The sequence below is a fragment of the Cottoperca gobio genome, chromosome 14, assembly GCF_900634415.1.
Source record: "Cottoperca gobio chromosome 14, fCotGob3.1, whole genome shotgun sequence".
Taxonomy (NCBI): domain Eukaryota; kingdom Metazoa; phylum Chordata; class Actinopteri; order Perciformes; family Bovichtidae; genus Cottoperca; species Cottoperca gobio.
The window spans coordinates 7964544-7986444 of NC_041368.1; the positions used below are offsets into that span (position 1 = coordinate 7964544).

Here is a 21901-nt window from a genome sequence, read left to right on the forward strand (position 1 = left end):
TGCCGTCACGATAACAGTAAGCCTAATAAAATGTTAACTCCTCTACAGGAGAGACTTGATGTTCTTTGCGATTAGGTGGAAAAAACATTTGCGTGCATCGGTATCGGCAATCGGCCAAAATGAGTCGGCATATCTGATATTTGCAGAAATCCATTATTGTGCATCCCTAATTTAAAACAATAATCCCATCCTTAAATTAATGAGGTTATTTGTGACTTGAATGGCTGCACTGTTATTTACATGATGCAGTCAACTGCAGTGAGTCTTTGGAGATTCATATTTTGCATCAACTGTTTGGCTGCTGTGTACCTGAGCTGAGGTTTCCTTCTCAAAACATACTCACTTAGGTGTACATCTGAGCCAGCATAACATGACATAACAACATACAATACATGCAATTAACATACTACAAACACTCAATAAACTCATTTTAATAATCAATCATTGTTTACAGGATCTCTAAAGGAACAAATGGGACAAATGGAAGCATTATTATCAGGCAATGATGATATTTGACTTAACATTCAGTGCTTCATAAGGCGTTGTCGCTACGTGTCTGAACGCTCACCTGAAGAACCACTGAGCTGTGTGTGTTGCTTGTGAAAAATCGAGTGTTTCCCGTCTTTGATGCCTGAAGGTGAGCAGAGATGCCCATATCACCATAGCCCAGAGCAACTTTCATGTGAGCGTCGTCGTCCTCCACGAGGGATCTGTTAGGAAAAAGGAAAGTTTTCACCTCAAAAAAGGGAAGCAAAAACTCATGATTCCATCTAATTTTAGCTTATGGAAAGTAGGACAGAAAAGTTTTCAAAAGTACAAAAGGACATGTTGGGTGGTGGTGGTGGTAGCCTAATTGTTAGCCAGACAAATTGTCACCTAAAAGATGCAGATCTGCAAGCCTGGAACAGCAAGCCAAATTGCGGCAGTGGGAGTGAACAAGGAATACTCTATTCATCTCTTAGTGCCTTGAGGCAAGGAACTGAACTCCCGCTCTACTAAGGCCACTCACTGGTCTGAAATATGACTAGATGCTTCCAGATTTTATAAAAATTAAATGTTCTTCCTAGTTGAAAATAATAAATGCACATCTAAGCAATTCCCTGAGATAAATGTTACATCTTGGAAACAGGAGCTCAGGATGAAATAGAAAGCGACAAAACCTTTTTTTCAAATCAGCAATGAATGTGACTTTTATCAGCCATATGATCATTTATAACTCAGAAGTGTAGGTTGTGGGTTGTGAAATACCCAAGGCACGCAATAAAACTACAGTAACTGCCTCATATCAGCAGTTATGTTGTGCCGATATACATGAGAATAAATCAATTCTAAGATCATGAAGTAAAAACATACAAACTCATTTCTAAATCAATAAAAATGTGTTTTCAAATCCTGAGGAGTAATGCTTTACTTTAAATGATCCTGCTGAATTCTTTAGTTGTATAGATGAGTTAGCTACAAGCAAAATACATGTTGGTTATATAAACCAAACTACGTCTGTCGCACTGCCAGTAGGGGCTATGGTGACGTTACTGGTTCAGTCAGCTGGCAAGTAGAGCTGTGTGTGTGTGTGTGTGTGTGTGTGTGCGGGAAGCACTTTGAATAGAAGCTGTAGCCTATTAAATGCAGTCATTTATATCAAAATCTAAAAGATCAATTTCCCAACAAATGCATTAAACACATGATGCTCCTTGGATTATGAACCACTGTTCATCAGCTTCCATCTAGGGCCACCCTCGGGCCAAACTTTAAACATAAGATATACCTCATAAATGTAATAGACAGAGATGCACCGGTCGAGACCGGATGGTTATCAGCAGTTTCATATATCCCATTTATTGCCGGTCAAATTTACACACACACGTGCCGCATGGTGGTTTTTATGTTGCGCGCACACACACACACACACACACACACACACACACACACACACACACACACACACACACACACACACACACACACACACACACACACACACACACACACACACACACACACACACACACACACACACACACACACACACACACACACACACACACACACACACACACACACACACACACACACACACACACGCTTGAGATTTGATTGAGTTAGAGAGTCTTGTAACTTGGTGCAGTTTTGTAGAAAATGTAAGTCATTTAATAGTCAATTTTATTATGAAGATTGAATTTAAATTTTTTATGAAAGAAAAGATCCAAAAATGTTTGTTTATGCTGTAAATTAGTTATTTTAAAGAAAGAAAATCAGAAGATCAGACTTAAAAAAAAAACATAAAATCGACCATGAAATTGGCAAACAATGCATCTGCAGTAATAGACATATTGTCATAAATTTGGCATGAATCATTTGCAAATAGATAAGCCATTGCACCATAGCCAGGACCAGCTTTGCATTTTTTCATGTTTGCTGCAACACTTCTGTATTGCGGGTGATAATGAACAATGTGTCCTTGAGGTCCACCAGCACGGCTTTGGGAGCCAAGACAAACAGTGCATCAAAGAAAAATATCATTATGTGGAAGTATTTACAAAAATATGTAAGGAGGGTGATAGTGAAATTACTGAATTAAAAGTTATGCTTTACGAGGATATTTTAGCAGGGCTTTAAAACTAAAATGATTGCTGAGGCTTGTTGATAAACAGACCATAATGCCGTCTCTTTACTCAGTGATACTCAGCGTTTTGACTCCAGCAGGACACCGGTGGGTGTGGAAGCTTGATCCTCAAATAAACCACACAGCTGTGTGATGCATCATCTCTCAGAGTTACATGAGGAAAATAAATGAAATTAAACTATTTTGAAATGGGCTGCACAGCATTGAAAAGATAATTAGTTTGCAGAAAAGCTATGACTAAAATTTTAAACCACAAGACATTATTTCTCAGTTTTCAGCAAAACAACAACTTAAGAGACAAACACTGCTAATGATGATTGAAGCTAATGGAAGTTTGCTTTCAAAATGTGTAATTGATTTATAATGCAGGGACTCAACTAAAAAAGGAAAAAGATCCGCTCTGTGAGAATGTGATATATATATTAGTGTTTATATAATCTGTAATTCTTAGGATTGTTCTGTGCTCGAGGGCAGTCTTACTAAAAATGTAACGTAAAGTCCCTAACTGCTCCACTGAGAGTGAACAAGGAAAGCAAGTGTGACTCAGAGCCCCACGGGGAATACTCTCGGGATATGGGAACATTTTGCACTGACAAAACTGCCATTAGAGAATGAAGCTCATTTCACACGGTCTGTGGATGTTTCTAAAGGTTATATCATAAGCAAACAAGGTTTTTTGCACTGCTTTGAAGCTCCTGTGTAACCTACTGTCAAAAAAAAAAAAAAAAAAGGGGAGATTGCTGCCTTTAAAAATAATGTTATTTGTTAAAGAAAAAGACTCTGAAACAACATATATCTAACAGCATTTATAGAAAAGAGAGAGTAGTAGTAGAAGTAGGTTCAGTATTTACTTTGGGGCAAGATAATAAAGTTAATGGAGACCAAAAGCAACTTGATCTCTGATAATAATAATAATAATAATAATAATAATAATAATAATAATAATAATAATAAAAAGGATGGTGCCTTAACCTGCTCTTTTAGTAAGAGATGATGCACAGACAGAAGGTCTACGTAACACAATGACCCACACATATCTGCATTCAAACACTGTATGAAACTCAAAATATTACAAGTGCACCATGCAACATATAGAGATGACAGTAGTCACTGAATGTGGCATGTGAGACTTAAAGGCACTCCTTTTCAGATTGGCCTGGTTTTGATAAAAAATATTATTTTACAAAAATGTCTGGCTCAGCAAGTGTGTGTCTTCAAACAGGCCCGTGAGCAGGCAGTGCTTGTCAGATGTAGAAGACTAATGGTTTTTGGGTGGACTATTTATATAATGAAGCTATTCTAAAGTCCTTGTGTGGATGAACACTTGAGTTTTTTTTGTGGTTAGCAGAGTGGTTTTATCATTTGCAAATAATGTCCCCTGTGCTTTGAGGGGCCGTTATTTAACATATTTAAATAAAACATAGTTTCTAGATACTAGAACAATGTTTGGGAAAATGTTTGAAAATGAATTTGTTCGTTAACGTGGCAGATTTAGGCCGATAATCTGAAATGCAAAACCTTTTTCAAATCAACTGAAAACAATCATCTCTTTCTTCCGCCTCACTCCTAATGACGATGACACTAAAATAGGACATATTTATTATTCTTTTTAAATGCAATAAAGAACTAAAGAATGTCCTCAATGCTCCCATACAAATATTTATGACACTCACTGCACTTCTAGTCTTTCAATGCATCTTCTGTAAGAGAACGGTAGAGCAGTCTTTATGTAACAGATGTACCCAACACTGAACCCTTCACTGCAGTTCTATTATTATGAGAAATCAGGTATAATGGTTTGTACTTCTGTTACATAAAGACTGCTCTGCCAGTCTATTCTTTCATAGGAAGCAAACCATGACAATATCAATTAGAAACAATGTTAGTGATTTGTTGTTAATTTGAAGATTCTGACAAAGTTCACGATCAAAATGCTATTAATAAATGTGATACTGAGAAAGTGTACAAGTTTTTTATTTTCTTTGAATATAATTTAAAACCGTATTGAGGAGGTTTGATGTCAAATATAGTCACACCTAGACAGAAATGTACCCATCAAGGAAGAAAATTAAGTTTCACTATTGGCTCATGTTACTTCTACCTAAATGAGAGTCATGAGGTTATTAACATATGTATAATACAACACCCCATAACTTATTAAAACAAAGCTTTAATTTGCATTTCCAAATTAGTGCTGGTGGTTTTGGTTTGTGAGGAAATCTAGTTGAAAAAGGTACAACAAGAAAACGACTTACTTTTGCTTCGGCCTCCCAGCCACCATGGAGACTACTTCGCCGGGAGTAGAACGTGCAGCAGCAGCTCCGCGAGACGGACTACAAGTTAGCATTTAGCTCAAATACAGCTAGGGCCAACCCTAGCGCTGGGGGTCTGTATTGAGGGGACTGTCCCGACTCCCCTCCTGATCAGCAAACTTTCTGTTGCTGCTATAACAGGTTAGCCCGCTGTGACCCCGAGCGCTGGGGTTACTACAGTTGCTACAGCGGCTAACTGAAGGTCCGTTTTCCGGAGCCGATGAGCTGACTGTTCTCCTTCGGCGAAGTAGCGGGGAGGACCAAATTAAAATATGAGTCGTCTTCTAGTTTTACGTACTCAGACCGTACACCTCCATACAGATGGCTAACGTAAACTAAAGACCAATGCCGGACATGAAGATCATAAGATAGCAGTGTGAGCGGCTCACAGAGTTTCAGCAGTTTGGTCGAATTGTGCATATCCTTGCCCTGCTGAGAGTTGGTAGTTGCCTTGATGACTGTGAATTTAGATTGCATGGACGCAGAAGTAGAGTTGAAATGCTGCACACTCTTTCTTTGGAGCATGTGGCCATGTATTACGCATTGCACCTTTAAAGTACTGAATGCATGTTCTCTATAGTATGCAGTATGAAAACCATAATAACTAAAAAGATGGTAGAAATGCATTCTAATGATATTTAATGGCAAAGTTGTGAGTCACAATTGTCTGAGGTCACTTGGTTAAAACAGAAATCTTTTTTTTGTCAAAGAAACTTCACTTTGGGGAACCCCAGTAGCTCACCTGGTAGAGGGCATGTAGTAAGGCTGAGACCTTACTGCAGCAGTTAAAGCCTTTGCTTCATGTCCCCCCCCTCCTCTCTCTCTCCTCCTGTCATGTCTATCTTCAGCTATACTAATAAAAAAAATAACCTTAAAAAAAGAAACCCCACTTTGGGGCTTAGATACTCCAAAGCCGACAGAGGCTGACTGATCAAACGCTTTGTGTCACCTCACATCTTTGCACTTGAACACACCACAAAGACTTCATCCGACTAACAGTCAACTGCAGTCTCTTCTCAACAGTTAGGAATAAAATAAATATATAAATATAAATATAAATATAAATATAAATATATATATATATATATATATATATATATATATATATCTCATTAGGAGAAGGTCAAGTGGAGTCCATTTGTCATTCCTTTCACATGCTGTACAAGAACTGAGGAACAGGTAGGAAGACCAACGAGGATACAACAACAACTACGCACAAAAACATTGAGATTTCTGCTACAAAGAGAGGCAAGGAAACAACTGTGATTTGGCCACACATGCTTAATAAGACCAATCACATTTTTTAAATGTCGATGAGAGGATGGGTTTGGTAATGAACTACATTTTACAAGGAGAAGGAGATGATCATGGACCATGTCAAGCAGGAATTTGTGAACATTACTGGCTTAAACACTGGCCACAATCACACTGACACACAGCACAGGAGATGTACTGGCACAATTTACCCCGTCAGGTGGTAAGTCGGACAAGCAGCGAGGAGCGAGTGGGTTGTCCAAACCACAAAGGAGTGTTGATGGCTGCCAGAACGAAACAAAGCAGACAAGAGCTACAGCATCCCACATCAAAGTTCTGCTCTTCCAACGATACCAGAGAACCCGGAGACCGAATCTCTCCTTGCATCCGTGGGGTGTTTGAAGATAATGACTTAAAGCATTACTGCAGCTCAGTACTGACCAATGCAAAAATCATTTATTAAAACATCACATATTTCACAATCTATTAGCCTGACAAATACCTATTACTGATGCCAACTATGGGTGGATTTTAAGTCTGTTTTAGGTTAATCACCATCTATCTATCTATATTTTTTTTCTTTTTTTTTTAATCTAAAATTGACTGAAGAAGTTAGTTCAAATAAATAAATAATAATAATAATAATAAAGCTTTTATGAGTTTAATAGTTCACACATCACGTTTAATTTGACAATTCAACAACAAAACATTTCGTTACGACTTTATGAAGAATTTGGAAGGTCAACGTGGTCTCTTCACTATATCGCAGTACATTGTTCAGTTTTTACAAAATGAGGATTCATTGAATATAAAACCCTCACTTCAAAAGATGCATTATGATACATATTGCCCATCTTTTATTGAGTATATGGTTATGTCAGATCTAAGCTTCAAAGTAGGGAGAATTCAAATGAAAGATGATGAAGATAAAAGCCTTTTATTTTTAGGGGTTTAATAAAAAAAAGTAATTGATCTTATCTTATACACAATACATCTTAGATTAATAGTTGGCACATTCATAGTACCAATTCAATTAGAGAAGAATCATTACTTGGCATGTATGATTATGGTACAGAGGAACGCTTTGGTTTTAAGGTTCTAACATGAACAAATCCTACAAATACTGTAGATGCATAGAAAAAGCAAAACCTCATGTCATGGCTTTTTCTTCCCACAAGGAAATACATTTACGGAGGACAAATAACATGAATGCTGTGGATCTTATTTTCAGGTAAGTGACTTTGCATGTGCAACAAACTTGTTTTATTTTCACCTATTTAGATTTTGAGCACAGCTGGGAGAAATAAATTAAATATTAAGAAGCAGAGGAGGACGTTGCAAGGATTGAAACAGAAGTAATGAAGAAACAACGGTGGCAGTCTATACAGTCATTTATTGTCAGCGAAAAGCTTAAAAAAAAATCCACCAGTGACAGTTCAGGAAGCTAAAGTCAACTTGGCTTTTTCCCCTGGGATGACAGTGGAAGGGTCTTAAAAGATTAACGCGTATATAGCTTTGCTGCCTCGTCATGCTTAGCCATGCATTAATAGAAACGTCATTAATCTCATCTATTTCAGGTTCTGAACATATTAGATAAATATATCTCAGAACTGAGTTTACTGGAAAATAAGTTTACACCCATGTTAAAGGATAGGTTCACAGTTTTTCACAGTCTATCTTACACATGCCTCATCTTTTCTGAGAGAGAGCAGGCTTCTCCAGCGATGAACTTTCAGTACTTGCGATACCTGAGATATAGTGTATTGTTGGTCAGTTAAAAGTTAGCAAGTTACTAGATGTGAGGGAATACTGAAGCAAGTCTTCATTGCATCAGTTCCTTGGCCCTGCTTCAAAAGGACTGCTTACTAACAGGAGACAGGAAGAACAATCCCAAAAACAGAGCCAGAAATCTCAAATAATGTATTGCCAATGAAAAATTAATTACAAACTGGCATTATTCTACAAACTGTAGTACACAGATATTTAAAAGTTTTGCTAACAGCTACTGTGGGCTAATGTGACATATTGTTTTTAACAGGAACACAGGAAGTTTATACGTTTAAAAATATAAAAGATACCTCTGCCCAATTGACAAAAAGATCCCAAGACTCCTACAGTCTGGCCGGTGTTATCAAATCACACCAATAGCCGATTCTGAACCACTTACATAAAAAATAGAAAAAGGCATTAGAAGAGATGACAAGTTTCATGGAAACAAACCAAGGGCAACTCTGTGGGTGGAGTGTAGCAAACAGAGCAATGGCAGACACCTAAACTGAAGAGTCTTCTCAATCCTTCATTGTAATGCAATAAAGCTACATGTGGAACAGCTTCTACTCCTTGGAAAAAAATGATCTTATGACGCAGCGGTGCTTAAGAACAGTCTTTAGAAATGCAGAATATGAAAACAACCTTTATAATGTAATGCAACCAAAAACAAAACCACTGCCTCAAAAATAACTACAGCAACGATGATGCGACATTTAACATTTAATCTCTCAACATTTAACAGAATTGGATTAGGCTATCGTTTCGCTTTCCCCAGCAGCACACAGCGAGAAGCAGTCGGGCAGAGAAAAGGAGGTAGCGGCAGTTTTAAAATTCTTCTTTCAAAATGTCTATCTATTCCATCAAACAGACTTCGGTGCATTTAAAATGTGACAACGGGTCTGGTGGATCGATTGCAATATGAAAATGTAAAATTGTTCATCATCATAATGAATACAGCATTTCTTTTCCTTTTCATCCAGTCATTGAGTTCCCGTAAAAAGGAAGCCATCACTTAACAGATTATTTCAACATTGGCACTTCTCTAATTAATACTCTGGCTTAACCAACTGAATGGATGGTTGCAATGGTGCTATTCACTCTTTTCAATGCTGGAAATGTCACATGGAATTCTGAGTTAAAAATAGATGAGCATGGCAAGATTTAATTAAATTGTTTAATTTGTTTTAAAAGAACAAATGTTATGTATAAGTATTAGCACCTTTCTCTATTCAGGAACAAATTTCCATCTTTCGATCTCAAGATAATTGCTCCAATCATGCAAATAATCTCAGCCGCCTGTATATTCTTATGAGTCTGTAATTACACTTTATAATCAAAGAGCACTTTAAGGTCAAAAGCTTTTACGTCAAAAAAAACGGGCTGGGGCATTTATGAGTAACCTAAAATTAAGTTTCAAAAACACAGTTTCAAGCTGCAGCACCACAAGTGGTTAAGCCAAAGTAGCTTGATAGAGTGTTTGTGAGTGGGTGGAGCAGACAATCTGTCAACATGTACCAAATGCTTAATCAACTTAAAAGACGATGTATGGAGGACCCAGCTGAGTATATTTAACTACAGCCAGGATAATATTAATGTGTGAAGAAAGCTTGCACTACTTTATTTTAGAAATATCTACAAAATAAGATGAACTGAATAGTCACTTCAGATATGTGGAATTATTCAGCATAGGCAGACTCTGCAGGGGAAGTGAGACCAAGGACTGAATCCAGAGACAACACAAAAAGGCCAGAGATGTGTCAAAGCAATAGGGAATAAGACGTGTCAGCATATTTTTGCCTGTACTCAAATAAGTAGAGGCATAGCTTTGCATACAAATGGGCTTAATCTGTCACCATCTAAACAGGGATGCACCATTAATTGCAGATCCTTCCACAATCATAAACAGTAGGTCAGCAATATGGAGGTTTTTATATATTTTTAATTCCCCCAACTGTCCTGATGTGGTACATCTTCCATTATGTGTGGTCAATTACAACACCTGAATTCACAATATGCAAGGGAATGAGCTTCAGTGGTAATGAGCAGAAGAAAAAAAACCTTAGACGACTTCTATAAAAAAACAAAGCAAGTGTAAAAAATAAAATAAAAAGTGAAACTGGCAAAGAGTAAGGTAGCTCTGACCTGACCCACTGATAGGGTTCGGTCTGGATGCAGAATCATCTATTTAAGATAAGAGTCTTGGGAACTTCTGCTGTGGACTGAATGCAAATTAGTTTTTCCAATCCAGCATTTAAACCTGCAATAACAGGTATTTTGGCAAAGGCACAGCGTACGTTTATTCATTTAGTTCAATCCAGTTTCTGCGATGCATCAGGTTTGGTTTTATTTTTTGTGTGTGTGATGAACACAGATAATGACAGTCTCACCTGACTAAACTTACTTGATGCTCTGCCAGCCAGACTGCCTGAGCCTCCCCTCTGGACTTTCAATGAAAATAGATGATCCCTGTCCCCGTGTGGCTCTTGCATTTTGTACAAAATGGCCTCAAGTCAGCAAGAACTTAATGTTCATTTCAAATAAAAGGGTAGGTAAATTTAAAGCTCCACCGCAATGTTCTGAAGTTGAAAGTTGTTTTTCCAGCAACAGAGGGCACGTGTGACATCGGAACATGGACACATATGAATATCAAAATCATGTAACTCATTTAAAAACACTAACAGATTTTGCACTGTTAGGAAGGGAGGCTGGGGGGGAGGGATTCAATAACAGAAGAAGAAGAAGAAGAAGAAGAAGAAGAAGAAGAAGAAGAAGAAGAAGAAGAAGAAGAAGAAGAAGAAGAAGAAGAAGAAGAAGAAGAAGAAGAAGAAGAAGAAGAAGAAGAAGAAGAAGAAGAAGAAGAAGAGAAGAAGAAGAAGAAGAAGAAGAAGAAGAAGAAGAAGAAGAAGAAGAAGAAGAAGAAGAAGAAGAAGAAGAAGAAGAAGAAGAAGAAGAAGAAGATGGCTGCATATCATCCCAATTAACACATAAATCACAGTGTGATATATCTGGTGACACTCATGAGTATAATTCCACTGTTTTATGTATTTTTAAACATAAAGTGTCTTTTTTGTCAGCTGATGCTCAAAGTCAGTATGTAAAAGAAAATCCTCCAGCGCAAACCTGGCTCTTATTCAGTTTCATGTCAGCTCTCAACTTATCTATGTTCAAATTATTAGATGGACGGTTTAATTGCTCTAACATATTAATGCAGCTTGGTAATGAAGTAGGTTTCAAAGAATGTGAAATAATGGGCCATTTACCTCGGAGACTGCAGAAATGATCTCATAGCAGTAGCGCGGGGGATTCAGCAGCAGCAGCAGAAGGATTTGACAGCCACATGAGACATGTGAAGCATCTAAATTTACAAATATCTGTTAAACAGACTTTCAAAGCTTTCATTTCACCTATTGTGAATTTTATTTGGTCACACTGGCTTTAACTTGAACAAGTCTTAACAATAGAAATATTTGTAAAGACGAGGTGGCTTTGAGTCTTTTTAGGAGCCAGCATGGAGAAGGTTGTTCATCTTTCAAAAACAAAACATATATATAAATCTGTATAACTTAGAGACAGCAGCAGATATGTCACTTTTAGAATCTAATGCGCTAAAGCAAAAATATAAAAAAAGGTCATGGTGATCAAATTTTTGATTTTCTTTGAATAATTTTCTCTCATTTTGGCTTAATTAGATTGTTGACAGTGACAGGGAACATGGGGAGAGGGGCATGCCACGTGCTAAAAGGTCCCTGACTGGAATCGAACAGACTTTGCTGCAGTTGAGGTTGCTGGTTTACCATGACGGCTCCAAGAGGTGATTACTAAAGACAGCAGTCACACATGTTAAGTGCTTAGTACTGAACCACTGCATGATGAGGGATGGCATTCATGTCAAGGATTTGTGGAATGAAAGCTAAACCCAATGACGCTTTACTGAGTGGAAGATTATTCCATGGACCGTACTGGCAGTGCACCTTAACCAGTCCTTGTTGCTAGCATGAAATCCGCACCACGGGCAGTTCAGTCTATATATAGATCAGGTTCAACACAGACAAGCACATTGTGAAAACAAATCTTAATTCTTTTATAAATCATGTAGGTCCGATATTACCAAAACGCTCTCTTACGCGTCCTCCATCATTCTGCTGCTTAGAATACATGTAGAAAGATAACGCAAGCAGCATACCAAGTTAAAAGAATCTCCAAAGCCAAACGGACAGAGGCACCACTCAAAGGGCCTATAAAGAGATACTTCTCCCTGACCACAGAGTAACCTATAATTGGGGGCCCAATATCAGCCTGCCTAAAAACCAAGCTTACAATATACACGTTTTAAAATAGTAAGTGGTCTGGTGGGGTAGAGCCACAGAATAAGGTGGAGCCTCAAGGCTTGTATATGCTTCACTTGTTAGTGTGTGCACACAATCTCCCATGAAGACACGCAAGCACCGCTCACAGCCACTGAAGTACACTCAATGCCTGCCCGTCCGTGCTTTTTCACTGGGAGAATTGTAGAAGTCCTCCGAAAGACATGACATACTGGTGTGAAGATTCCCGTTCTTGCTTTTGTACAATGTCAAGTGTTGAAAGTATATACTGAGCATAGACAAAGTGTCTGACTTTGTATTCAGGAGATACCAGCGCTCACTGACAACTGTCAACACAGAGTTTTGAAAACACAAAGTAAAAAAAGATCATAAAAAGATTAAATATCCTGAGATGTAATAAAATGAATAACAACACATGGCATGTCTATGACTATTGGTATAGAAATTCAAAATGATGTAGCAAGTTCAAACATTTGCCGTGTTGCTACAGACAGAAATATTTTTTTATGTAGTCGTATTTAGGGAGCTTTATTACACACCAACTAAACGAAACAAAATCACCTACAATGCAGACTGGAATTTTATCCACCAAGTAATGTACTAAAATATATTTTTGGCCAATCTATTAGAACTCATATGATACAGTGTTAGCAATGAAGCTAAAATAACTGTAATGGTTGCTTGTGTGATCTAAGACGGGCTGGATAAATTTAAAAACAATTCTTACACCTCAATGGCTACAACCACTAAGGTGCCCTTGAGCAAGGCCCTTAACCTCCAAACTGCTCAGTGGCCAACAGATTGAGACGTGTGTGTGTGTGTATGTGTGTGTGTGTGTGTGTGTGTGTGTGTGTGTGTGTGTGTGTGTGTGTAACTAAACCACCCGAGATTAAAACCATAATTACCAAGTCAATAATGCCAATAGTGAAGCATTCATGTCATTTTGTGAATAGCTTAATACAAAGTGACACAATTTAGTCAATACTTTCTTAAAATGAAGGGCTATATATGGTAAATGTATACATTTGGTAATTATGGCTATATATGGTAAATGTATACATTTGGTAATTATGGCTATATAAGGTAAATGTATACATTTGGTAATTATGGCTATATATGGTAAATATACATATTTTGTACATTTAGAATTAGCCATGCGGCAGATGTCACCTGCTTCATTGAGGTTAGAGCATAGATTTATCTTGCTGTGATGCAGTAATGTTTAAAATAAACATTTACGTTAAACTAGCAAAATTAAGCTCTTAAGCTCATAAGTAAAGCTGCGTGATAACTGGAGACTGCATGAATCCAATTGCGTAAAAATCCATCCAAGTAAGCCTCGTTAGCCTATGAAATTGCCTTCAGGCTATCAGCTAGCCCAGCTAGCCATGAAAACTGTGAGGTTTTTCTCTTTCAAGATTTTGGTTCTCACTCTATTTAGGCCAAAGCCATGTTACAAAAGTCAAACAAGACACTTGTCCATTCCATCAAAGCTCCGGGAAAATGGGTAAAGAGAAAGGATGGCGAGAGGCACTTCCATTCTACCCTTCCCCCCCTCCTGAACAGTAGCAGATGACAATAGCTTCTAAACCAGGGCACGCCAGACATCCTGACAAAGGCAGGCTCCTCCCAAGCTGCTGAGTCCCCGTTCCCAAATAAACATAGCCACAGGGAGAGAACAAGAGTCGGGGATGTGGCGCTTGCCATGCCATGTCCAGACTAGTGGCAAAATTAGTCCTGCTGCCCAAGAGCAAAGCATTCTGCCAGCGAACTGTAATGCATGCTGGACCATGCAAATCTCCTGACACACTATGAGGCTCAATCGCATTCTGCCTAATTAGGGCTACAACAAATAATAAATTGTGTCACAATAATTTACAAAAAAATGAATCAAATCAAAAACAAAATCCATCTCCACATAAATGACCAAAACGGTATAATGAGAATGCTATTTAGCTCTTACTCACATGTATGCAGGCGAAAGGGGTGAGGACCTGGATGTCTTAAGAACTGGCACTGGGAATTTCCAGCTGACAGGAGAACCGCTTTTCCATTTCAACGGCATGTTGTTGTCACCAGAATGGTGCTACAGCAATACCAACAGCAAAGACTATTTCCATGAAAAGGTTTCCAATGCAGTCTTCCATCCCACTCTGCCCACACCATTTAAGGGGGAGGGAGAGCAGCAGCGGCAGCAGCTACAGAAATACACTGGTAGAGGCAGTGCAGGCTACAGTCAGGGTTGTGACTTTAGCGGCAGCACCGAGAAGCCAATAGATTGCATCCACCACGACTACTTGCCCTGCTGCATTCACGGTTGTCTCGTGGTAGGAGGGGGGGGGGGGGGGGGTAAGCCCAGCCTTCACATCACCCTTTCAGGGTTTGTGAATAGCCCAGTAGCTGAGCAATAGTGCCACCTTGTTAAAGGACTTATGATTACAGTTGCTGTGGAAAGAATTGGAAGGGAAATTAAGGAGTAGAAGAAAGAAAACTATTGTGACATTTATACTTATCAATTACTTTGAACCAAATGAATGTCCCATCCTCTAGGATTTAATCTGTGATTTCAGTGAGATTATAACAATAAAATATCCACGATACAAATATAAGTCTTTAGCTATCCAGTGATGCCCAGTTATTCCTTATGCATTGAAGTGTGGGTTTTAAGATGCAAGTTAATGGGAGCACATATTCTTTTTCTAGTGGAATGCCAGAAAAGGTTAACTGATCATTCTGAAAACATGCTCACAAATTCCTCTACTTAAAATATAGGCTTCATACATATCATTTTTGGACGCGGCTGTGTTTTACGCATTGGATAAACGAAACCGACAGAGGGAGAAATTAGCATCATTCTGGAGCATTCATGGGTAAAACCAGCCATAGTCAGCCCTACTGCAATCAATGCAAAGCAATAAAGGTGGACCAACACAGTTCGGCAAACACCTTATAAACTTAATGACTATTGCAAAATGCTAGAAAGTGCCAATACCAATTTCACAAACTACAGTTTTAAACTATGCAATTCCTTTTTATAGAACTTAGTTGTGCGAGCGTTCCTAGTGAAGGGATTCTTGTTTTATTCTTTGACCCATCATCGTTGCCCTGCAGTGGGTATCACACTGTGCTGTCATAAATCTAATGGGCCCTCTGACAGGCGACGCAATTATCTAGTCCTGACCCAACTTAACTTAAGATGCTTACACTCACCTATGCAAAGAGCAAATAGTCTGCAGCTTGACCCGGCCTTATATCTCTATTGCATCTGCTTTGGATAAAACTGCAGTGAATGCAATGGGCTCAATGCCAACCACTATCAATGTGTATCTGGCTCCACTAAACTTACTAAAAAAGGCACTAGCTCAAAACACCTCTAGTATGAAAAACTTTTCCTTAATTATGCTTCAAAGCTCCACAGCCAGACATGAACAGGGGATGTTGCGGGATCATGGTTCATACGAGTATACTGGCGTCTTAACCCCTATGCCACCAGGCTACCCCATCAACTCTCCATTTAAAGCCTCTTGTGGATAAATCTGTGTAAAAAAGGGTTTTAGCAGATGAGAGGGTGCAACGGTGTACTAGGGAACCAGAAAAGGAGAGAAATTCATATCTCACTGAAAACAGAAGTTGTCATGCCTATCATCTTGCCCCACTTTTCAAATCAATTAGATTTGTTGGATTATTTTGCAAGAGATTAAGGAACAGCAATTTATGATGTAATTCCTAATTCTTTAAAATATACAAGGCCATCTTAGGTAAAAGTGAAGCTTTAACTATATAAAAGCCTCTAGCAACCTGCATCTAAGAGATACATTCCACGTTTAACTAACTCAATCAAGGGTACTAAACAAATGTCCGAAATACATCAGTATGAGTCAAATCACTACCGAAGTAATGGCTCCCACAACAAACAGGATACATAATCACTATCAGGATTCACAAGTACAAATACCAAAAAAGTACCAAAAACCCCAGCATTGATTAAGATCCGCGGCCCACAGTAGGGATGGGAAATAGGATGGCAATAAAAAACACTCACAATATATTTATTGTGGTAAATTTCCACTGTTGGATTGATCGTAAATATCCTCAAATGAGTCATTTGAAAGAGAAAGTGAAAAACATAGCCAGAGTAAAAACAATACAAGAAAAAACAGACCAACACAATGTTGCTATTTTTTATCCTTTATTTATGCAGGAGGACCTTATGATTTATGATCACCTTATTTAATATTGTTTATTTTTCACTTAAAAGGGATGTGTCCCATCTGTGATGCAATAAGATAATATTTGTTTCTAAACTAAATGTAAGGCCAAGTGATTCCAGTATGCTTTAATTTTAAGAGTTTTAAGCATATTATGATGATTATCTGGATAATATTGTGAATCGCAATTATTGAAATATCGATAATACATTGAAATGTACATATCATCACAATGTCTAATCTACAGTAGTAAATGTCCAGTTTTTACATGTTATTCTATCTATCCCCAAGTCATCAGATTGTTGCATCTGCAAGTGGTCAAGATGTCACCGTCCAGCTGGTACGGAAAATGCTCCATGGGAGGTCTTGAGAGCACAAGTTGCTCCCGCCTGCAGCTCCATCCTCATAACAACATTGTCATCACACCCTCAGGCTTCCACCACAGTCCCTCCCAGCTTACACTATAAATGTCAGAATGACCTTGCCTCTACTGCAAGGGCAGCAATCATTCAGTCTCTTCTGTCAAAGACGAAAGGCTCAGTGCTACACCGGTTATCCTCAGTTCTACTATTATTACTTTCCTCCCAAAATCTCAACTTCCTTCTAAAGAAGCCTCTTTCAAATCATTCTTGTAGTAGCACTGCAATAATCCCTCACCTTATCAGTGTAAAAATGTTCAATTTAAAGAAATGTGGAGAACTCTACCCCTGTGTATATCCAAGGTGTTGTATACAACTCAACACATAATGAAATGAACTCAGGGGACACTAATGTCTTGGTTGTTGCTTCTTTCATTCTTATTTAAACTTTAACAGTTTATTATAGCATCTGTTATTCATGTTCTATAACTGCCCATCTCATTTGTTTTAGTGTCTCATCCACATCCACACATCCACAATTTTGTTCACGCGTTAAGGAGAAGCTTTTGCAAACAGATTGGATCAAACACACAGAAACAAACAGACAAACTCCTTTCTGTAGTATTTCAACATGCACAGCTAGTTTCAAGTTACGTCTGTATGCAACCATTTGGTACTACCTACAGTAAGGTATGCACAAAATAAAAACACACGTAATCAGTAAATATGTCGCCTGCTCTGATCTTTTGTCTGATCTACAGTCAGAATTTTCAAGCAGACTGTGCTTCAACTGGCTGGCATCTCCCTTGTTTTTGCCTTCTGTTATTGATGTTAAAATAATCTGAGCATGATTAACAACTACAAGCTGACATAGTTTCTCTCATTAGATATTGCTGAGTAATTATCACATAAAAACACACAAGCCACCGTTTACTGGAGAAAGTACCAGAAATAAGGAACCTCTGCAACAAGCACAGAGAAGGTTCTTGAATTATGAAGTCGAAGCCCAAAGTGTATTTCTTCCTGACAGTCATGTGTTTGGGTGTGCACCAATCATAGCTGAAATGGAGTAAAATGAGTTTCTGTTGATCTTAATGTGAGAAACTCTTTCTTATTATAGAACTGAGGTTACATAATTGTATCGTGTCCATTTGTCCTACTCTCAGCTCTTCTGCAGCTTCCTCACGGCCAAACTAATATTCCTCTGTAGCCAACTCAAGAAAAACTTGGCCTAATGTGTCGCCCCATCTGTCATTTTCTCTCATATTGGAAGTCAGAGGCTTGATCTTGATGCGTTTATGCTATTTACTAACTTTGCATTATTTGCTGATATACTTTTGGAAGTTGAGAATAAAGTACAAGATCCACCACAGTTATCGTCATGCAAATTAAGCTCCCACATGTGGTCAGCTCATAAAAAGATGTGTTTGTTTGACAGCACCAACACTGGGCCCAGTTGAAAACCCCTATATTTCAGTGTTTGTATACCCAAAAGGCAAAGGCAAAAAGGGCAGTGACAACACTGTTTGAGTGACAGAATGACTGCTGGCAAATAGTGTCACATTAGCTAACATTAAGCCCAGGCTATTCAGGCGTGGAAAACTGCCAAAGGTGTATTAATGTAACAGAAACACTGTTTCAAGTCATTTGTTGACACTTTGGTAAGACTCTCAGCAGTCGTTCTCAACCCTGGTCCCTGGTAATTGAGCACTAGCCCTACTTCTTTTTTTTCTTTTTTTACAATCTAATCAGGGATTACCTGATTAACACCTCCAATTACAGATGGAAGCTATTTCCTAGCCCGGACTGACACCAGGACTGGTAACTGCTTATATGTATACAATTTAAGAATGGTCAACGTCGATCCCTCAAATCATTTTTTATTATTATATATTTTCCTATAAAGTAATTTTGCCTGGTTGCAAACAGGTAGGCCAAGACTTTCTGTTAAGAGCTCCTGATTTGTTTTGACAGTTTGTGAGCAAAAAAGTTAAATGTGTTCAATTAAAGTAAATGAATACACATATTCACAGTTTCCAGCAAAATAATGGAATTAGAAAGATTGCACATTACCTGTCAGGTAGTCCGATGGGAATCGTCTCCCCTCTGTGCATGGGGTGCTCCATACCCCTCGCCAAAACCACACCTCAAAACATAAACATGGTACTTTCAACAAACATTCAATTCCACCCAAGAAAAACAATAGAAAGCTGTTACATAAGAACAAGTTTTAACAATGTAAATACACATCTAAATGCTTATTTCCTACAACTGAGGATTAAATAGACATGCCTACCATAATTTAAACTTTAAAAGTTTTAACATTGTCTAAATAGTTCTTACAATGGCAACAGACTTAAATAAATATAAAACATTCTCCATCAAGTTTAACTTGAAAGCAAACGTGTGTTTGACAGACTTAAGCTCCACACAGCCTGTGTTCTTATTAGAAAGGGGTACTTCATAGTCATATAATGTGGAAGTATTTGTATTCACGTTCATTTTGGATGTAAACTGTCCTACAGAAGTTGATGGCAAGGTGCAGAGGCGTTTCTTGACCCCCATCACCTGCAGAAATGTGACAGTTGCATCATATTCCTAACTTGTTGCTTTACACAGAACTAGGCTAATTGGAGCTAAAAATATCTTCCGAGTGTGTCTGTTACTTGGCAGAACAATGTCCCTCGTATTTTAAAATTCAGTTAACATGATAAAGGGCGAGCTAGGATGTTTTAAAGGAATGGTACACACGTCAATTTGGATACAGTAAAGTTTCCATAATAGTTGTGTTCCTGTTGTTATACACACATTAAAGTGACATGATTGTAGTGACACAAAACAGAGTTGACAGTTTACCCATCCGACAGACAGTTGCTCTCAGACTGGCACGAAGTCGGAGAGGTTAGTCCATTAACAGCTGAGTGTGGTACATGTAGGGAGAAACTATAACTCCCCGGCAAGGTAGCTGACTTGCTTGCTAGCGAAGACTTTCAGCTATCGACATTTAAAATGCTAGTGTTTATTTAGCCACACTAAACAAGTATATTGTCAAAAGAGGCAGCGCTGTCAGATCGGAGCTGTGCTAATGTTCTGGTCATGTTGCCCCAACAGTCATTACATCTCCAGTGGGAACAGGCTAAGGCTAACTAGCCAAGCTAACCCTTTAACATTAACACTGGCTAGCTTGTACTAACGTTAGAGCAGGACAGCCGATTATATGGCAGTGAAGTTAGTTGTTGTTAGTCCGCTAGCTATGTTAGCTTAACTAAAGACAGCGTAAAAACACCGGGGTCTTAACATGAGTTAGTTGGGTTAGTTATTAGTTAGTCTGGTTGGTTGGTTTGCCACCACCAATATATGACTGTGACTACCTGTCAAACTGGTATTTGTTGAGCTTAATGTACTATGTATGATATTTCAACCACCGTATGTATCTTAAATACACTCTGTAAACTTTTAAATAACATATTCCATACCTTCGACACCGAGACAACGTTAACTAGCGTCCTTGTTTTCCTTCCAAGCCCTCAAATCCACTTATACCACTGGAGCCTCCTTCCTTGTTTTATCCAATGCCGTTGTTGCTTACTAGGAGAGCTGGAGCATCCACACTTTCCATTGGTGGAAGAGTATGGCAATCTTTTCTCATTGGCTCAAAACTTCCGTTACTAAATAAAGTGTTTCTAAAGAGGAGTCGTCTTTCTGTCAAGCGTTTGTACCCTGAAACAAATGTCTGTGTTGCTTTGCTCGATTAATTATGGTAATGTTGAGTGTGTCCTCAAAACGCTCAGCAGTAGTTACAAGAGAAGTGATAGGCTCCCTGTCACAAGTATGACCTTACAGCCTGGGACATCATTCATTTTGAGAATGTACTGTAACAAGGACACACACAGTGTCTTTGACTTTTATGAAGAACCTCTTGCATGTGGTAATTTTCACAAAAGCAGAAGTAGGACTTTTTGAGTGACTGAAGTAAAAAATAAATCTAGATGAGGTAATAACAGGCAGTCCCTACTTAAACATAGACTTACTGTATCTGTTTTTACAGTAACTGCACAGATGCAGTGGGTGTGGTTGCTGGCTACATTTCAGTCAACATACATTGCTATAATGTAATAATTAAAGATGGTTAAATATTAATATAAGTATTTGTTAAAAATATATATAATATATATGTGTGTGTGTGTGTGTGTGTGTGTGTGTGTGTGTGTGTGTGTGTGTGTGTGTGTGTGTGTGTGTGTGTATATAAATATTATACTATATATCATATTTTTTCATTTAACTTGCTTTTGCTAGTATCACAGGTGCCAACACTTATGTCTTTATCTCCTTCTCTCAAATTCAAATGTGCATTATTAGCATGACCATAATAAAGTACAGTATGGAATTATTTTGATATTTGTTTAACTTAATGTTTTAATAGGCTACAATCCCCTTGCTGCATGTGTCTCTTCCTCAGTTGTGTCATTATTTCACGATCATTGTTTTTAATTGTTGTATGTAAGCTTCTGTTCATTAACAATTCACTATGATGCAAAACACACTGAGAGTTTGGGGTTTAGTTACCAACATGGTTGAGCATATTTAGATAGTTTACAGTAAAGCATGACTGTGATTATTTTTTGCACTTCATATTCAATCCTTGCTTGAGAATATTAATGCATACAGTTTACAATATGACCAAAACAAATTAATGTAAACATTCAATTCAAATGCACTGAGGCTCTTTCAATAGTCATTCCTCTACCACCCCACCTTTTTGTCCTCTCCAATCATTAATTAAATACAAGCTTATTATCAATCAACTGATGCATTGATCTAAAACAAAGAACACGTTGGAACAGACGTCAAGTCCAATTGTAATTAGCTGCTGGGTACTCTACAGTTCTTAGTGCCTGCCTACGTTATGTGTGAATGAATGGGACCCGCAGATGCTCATTTATGTACATGCTTTACCAACTAATTCTCACCTTGTGAGTTGCACTGTTAAAGAATTATCCAACTGATATACAGTACTATGTAATTACATTTTATAGTATAATTTACATTT

The 21901-nt window shown here is 38.1% G+C and overlaps 1 protein-coding gene across 1 annotated transcript in view; it reads right to left on the reverse strand.

Moving 5' to 3' along the window:
• Nucleotides 1-14349, reverse strand: part of klhl13 (kelch-like family member 13) — a 31146-nt gene extending 16797 nt beyond the window's left edge. The window contains 2 exon segments of the mRNA XM_029447811.1: nucleotides 569-710; nucleotides 14252-14349. Coding sequence (XP_029303671.1) covers nucleotides 569-710; nucleotides 14252-14349 — 240 coding nt within the window.
• Between the last annotated feature and the right edge of the window lie 7552 nt (nucleotides 14350-21901).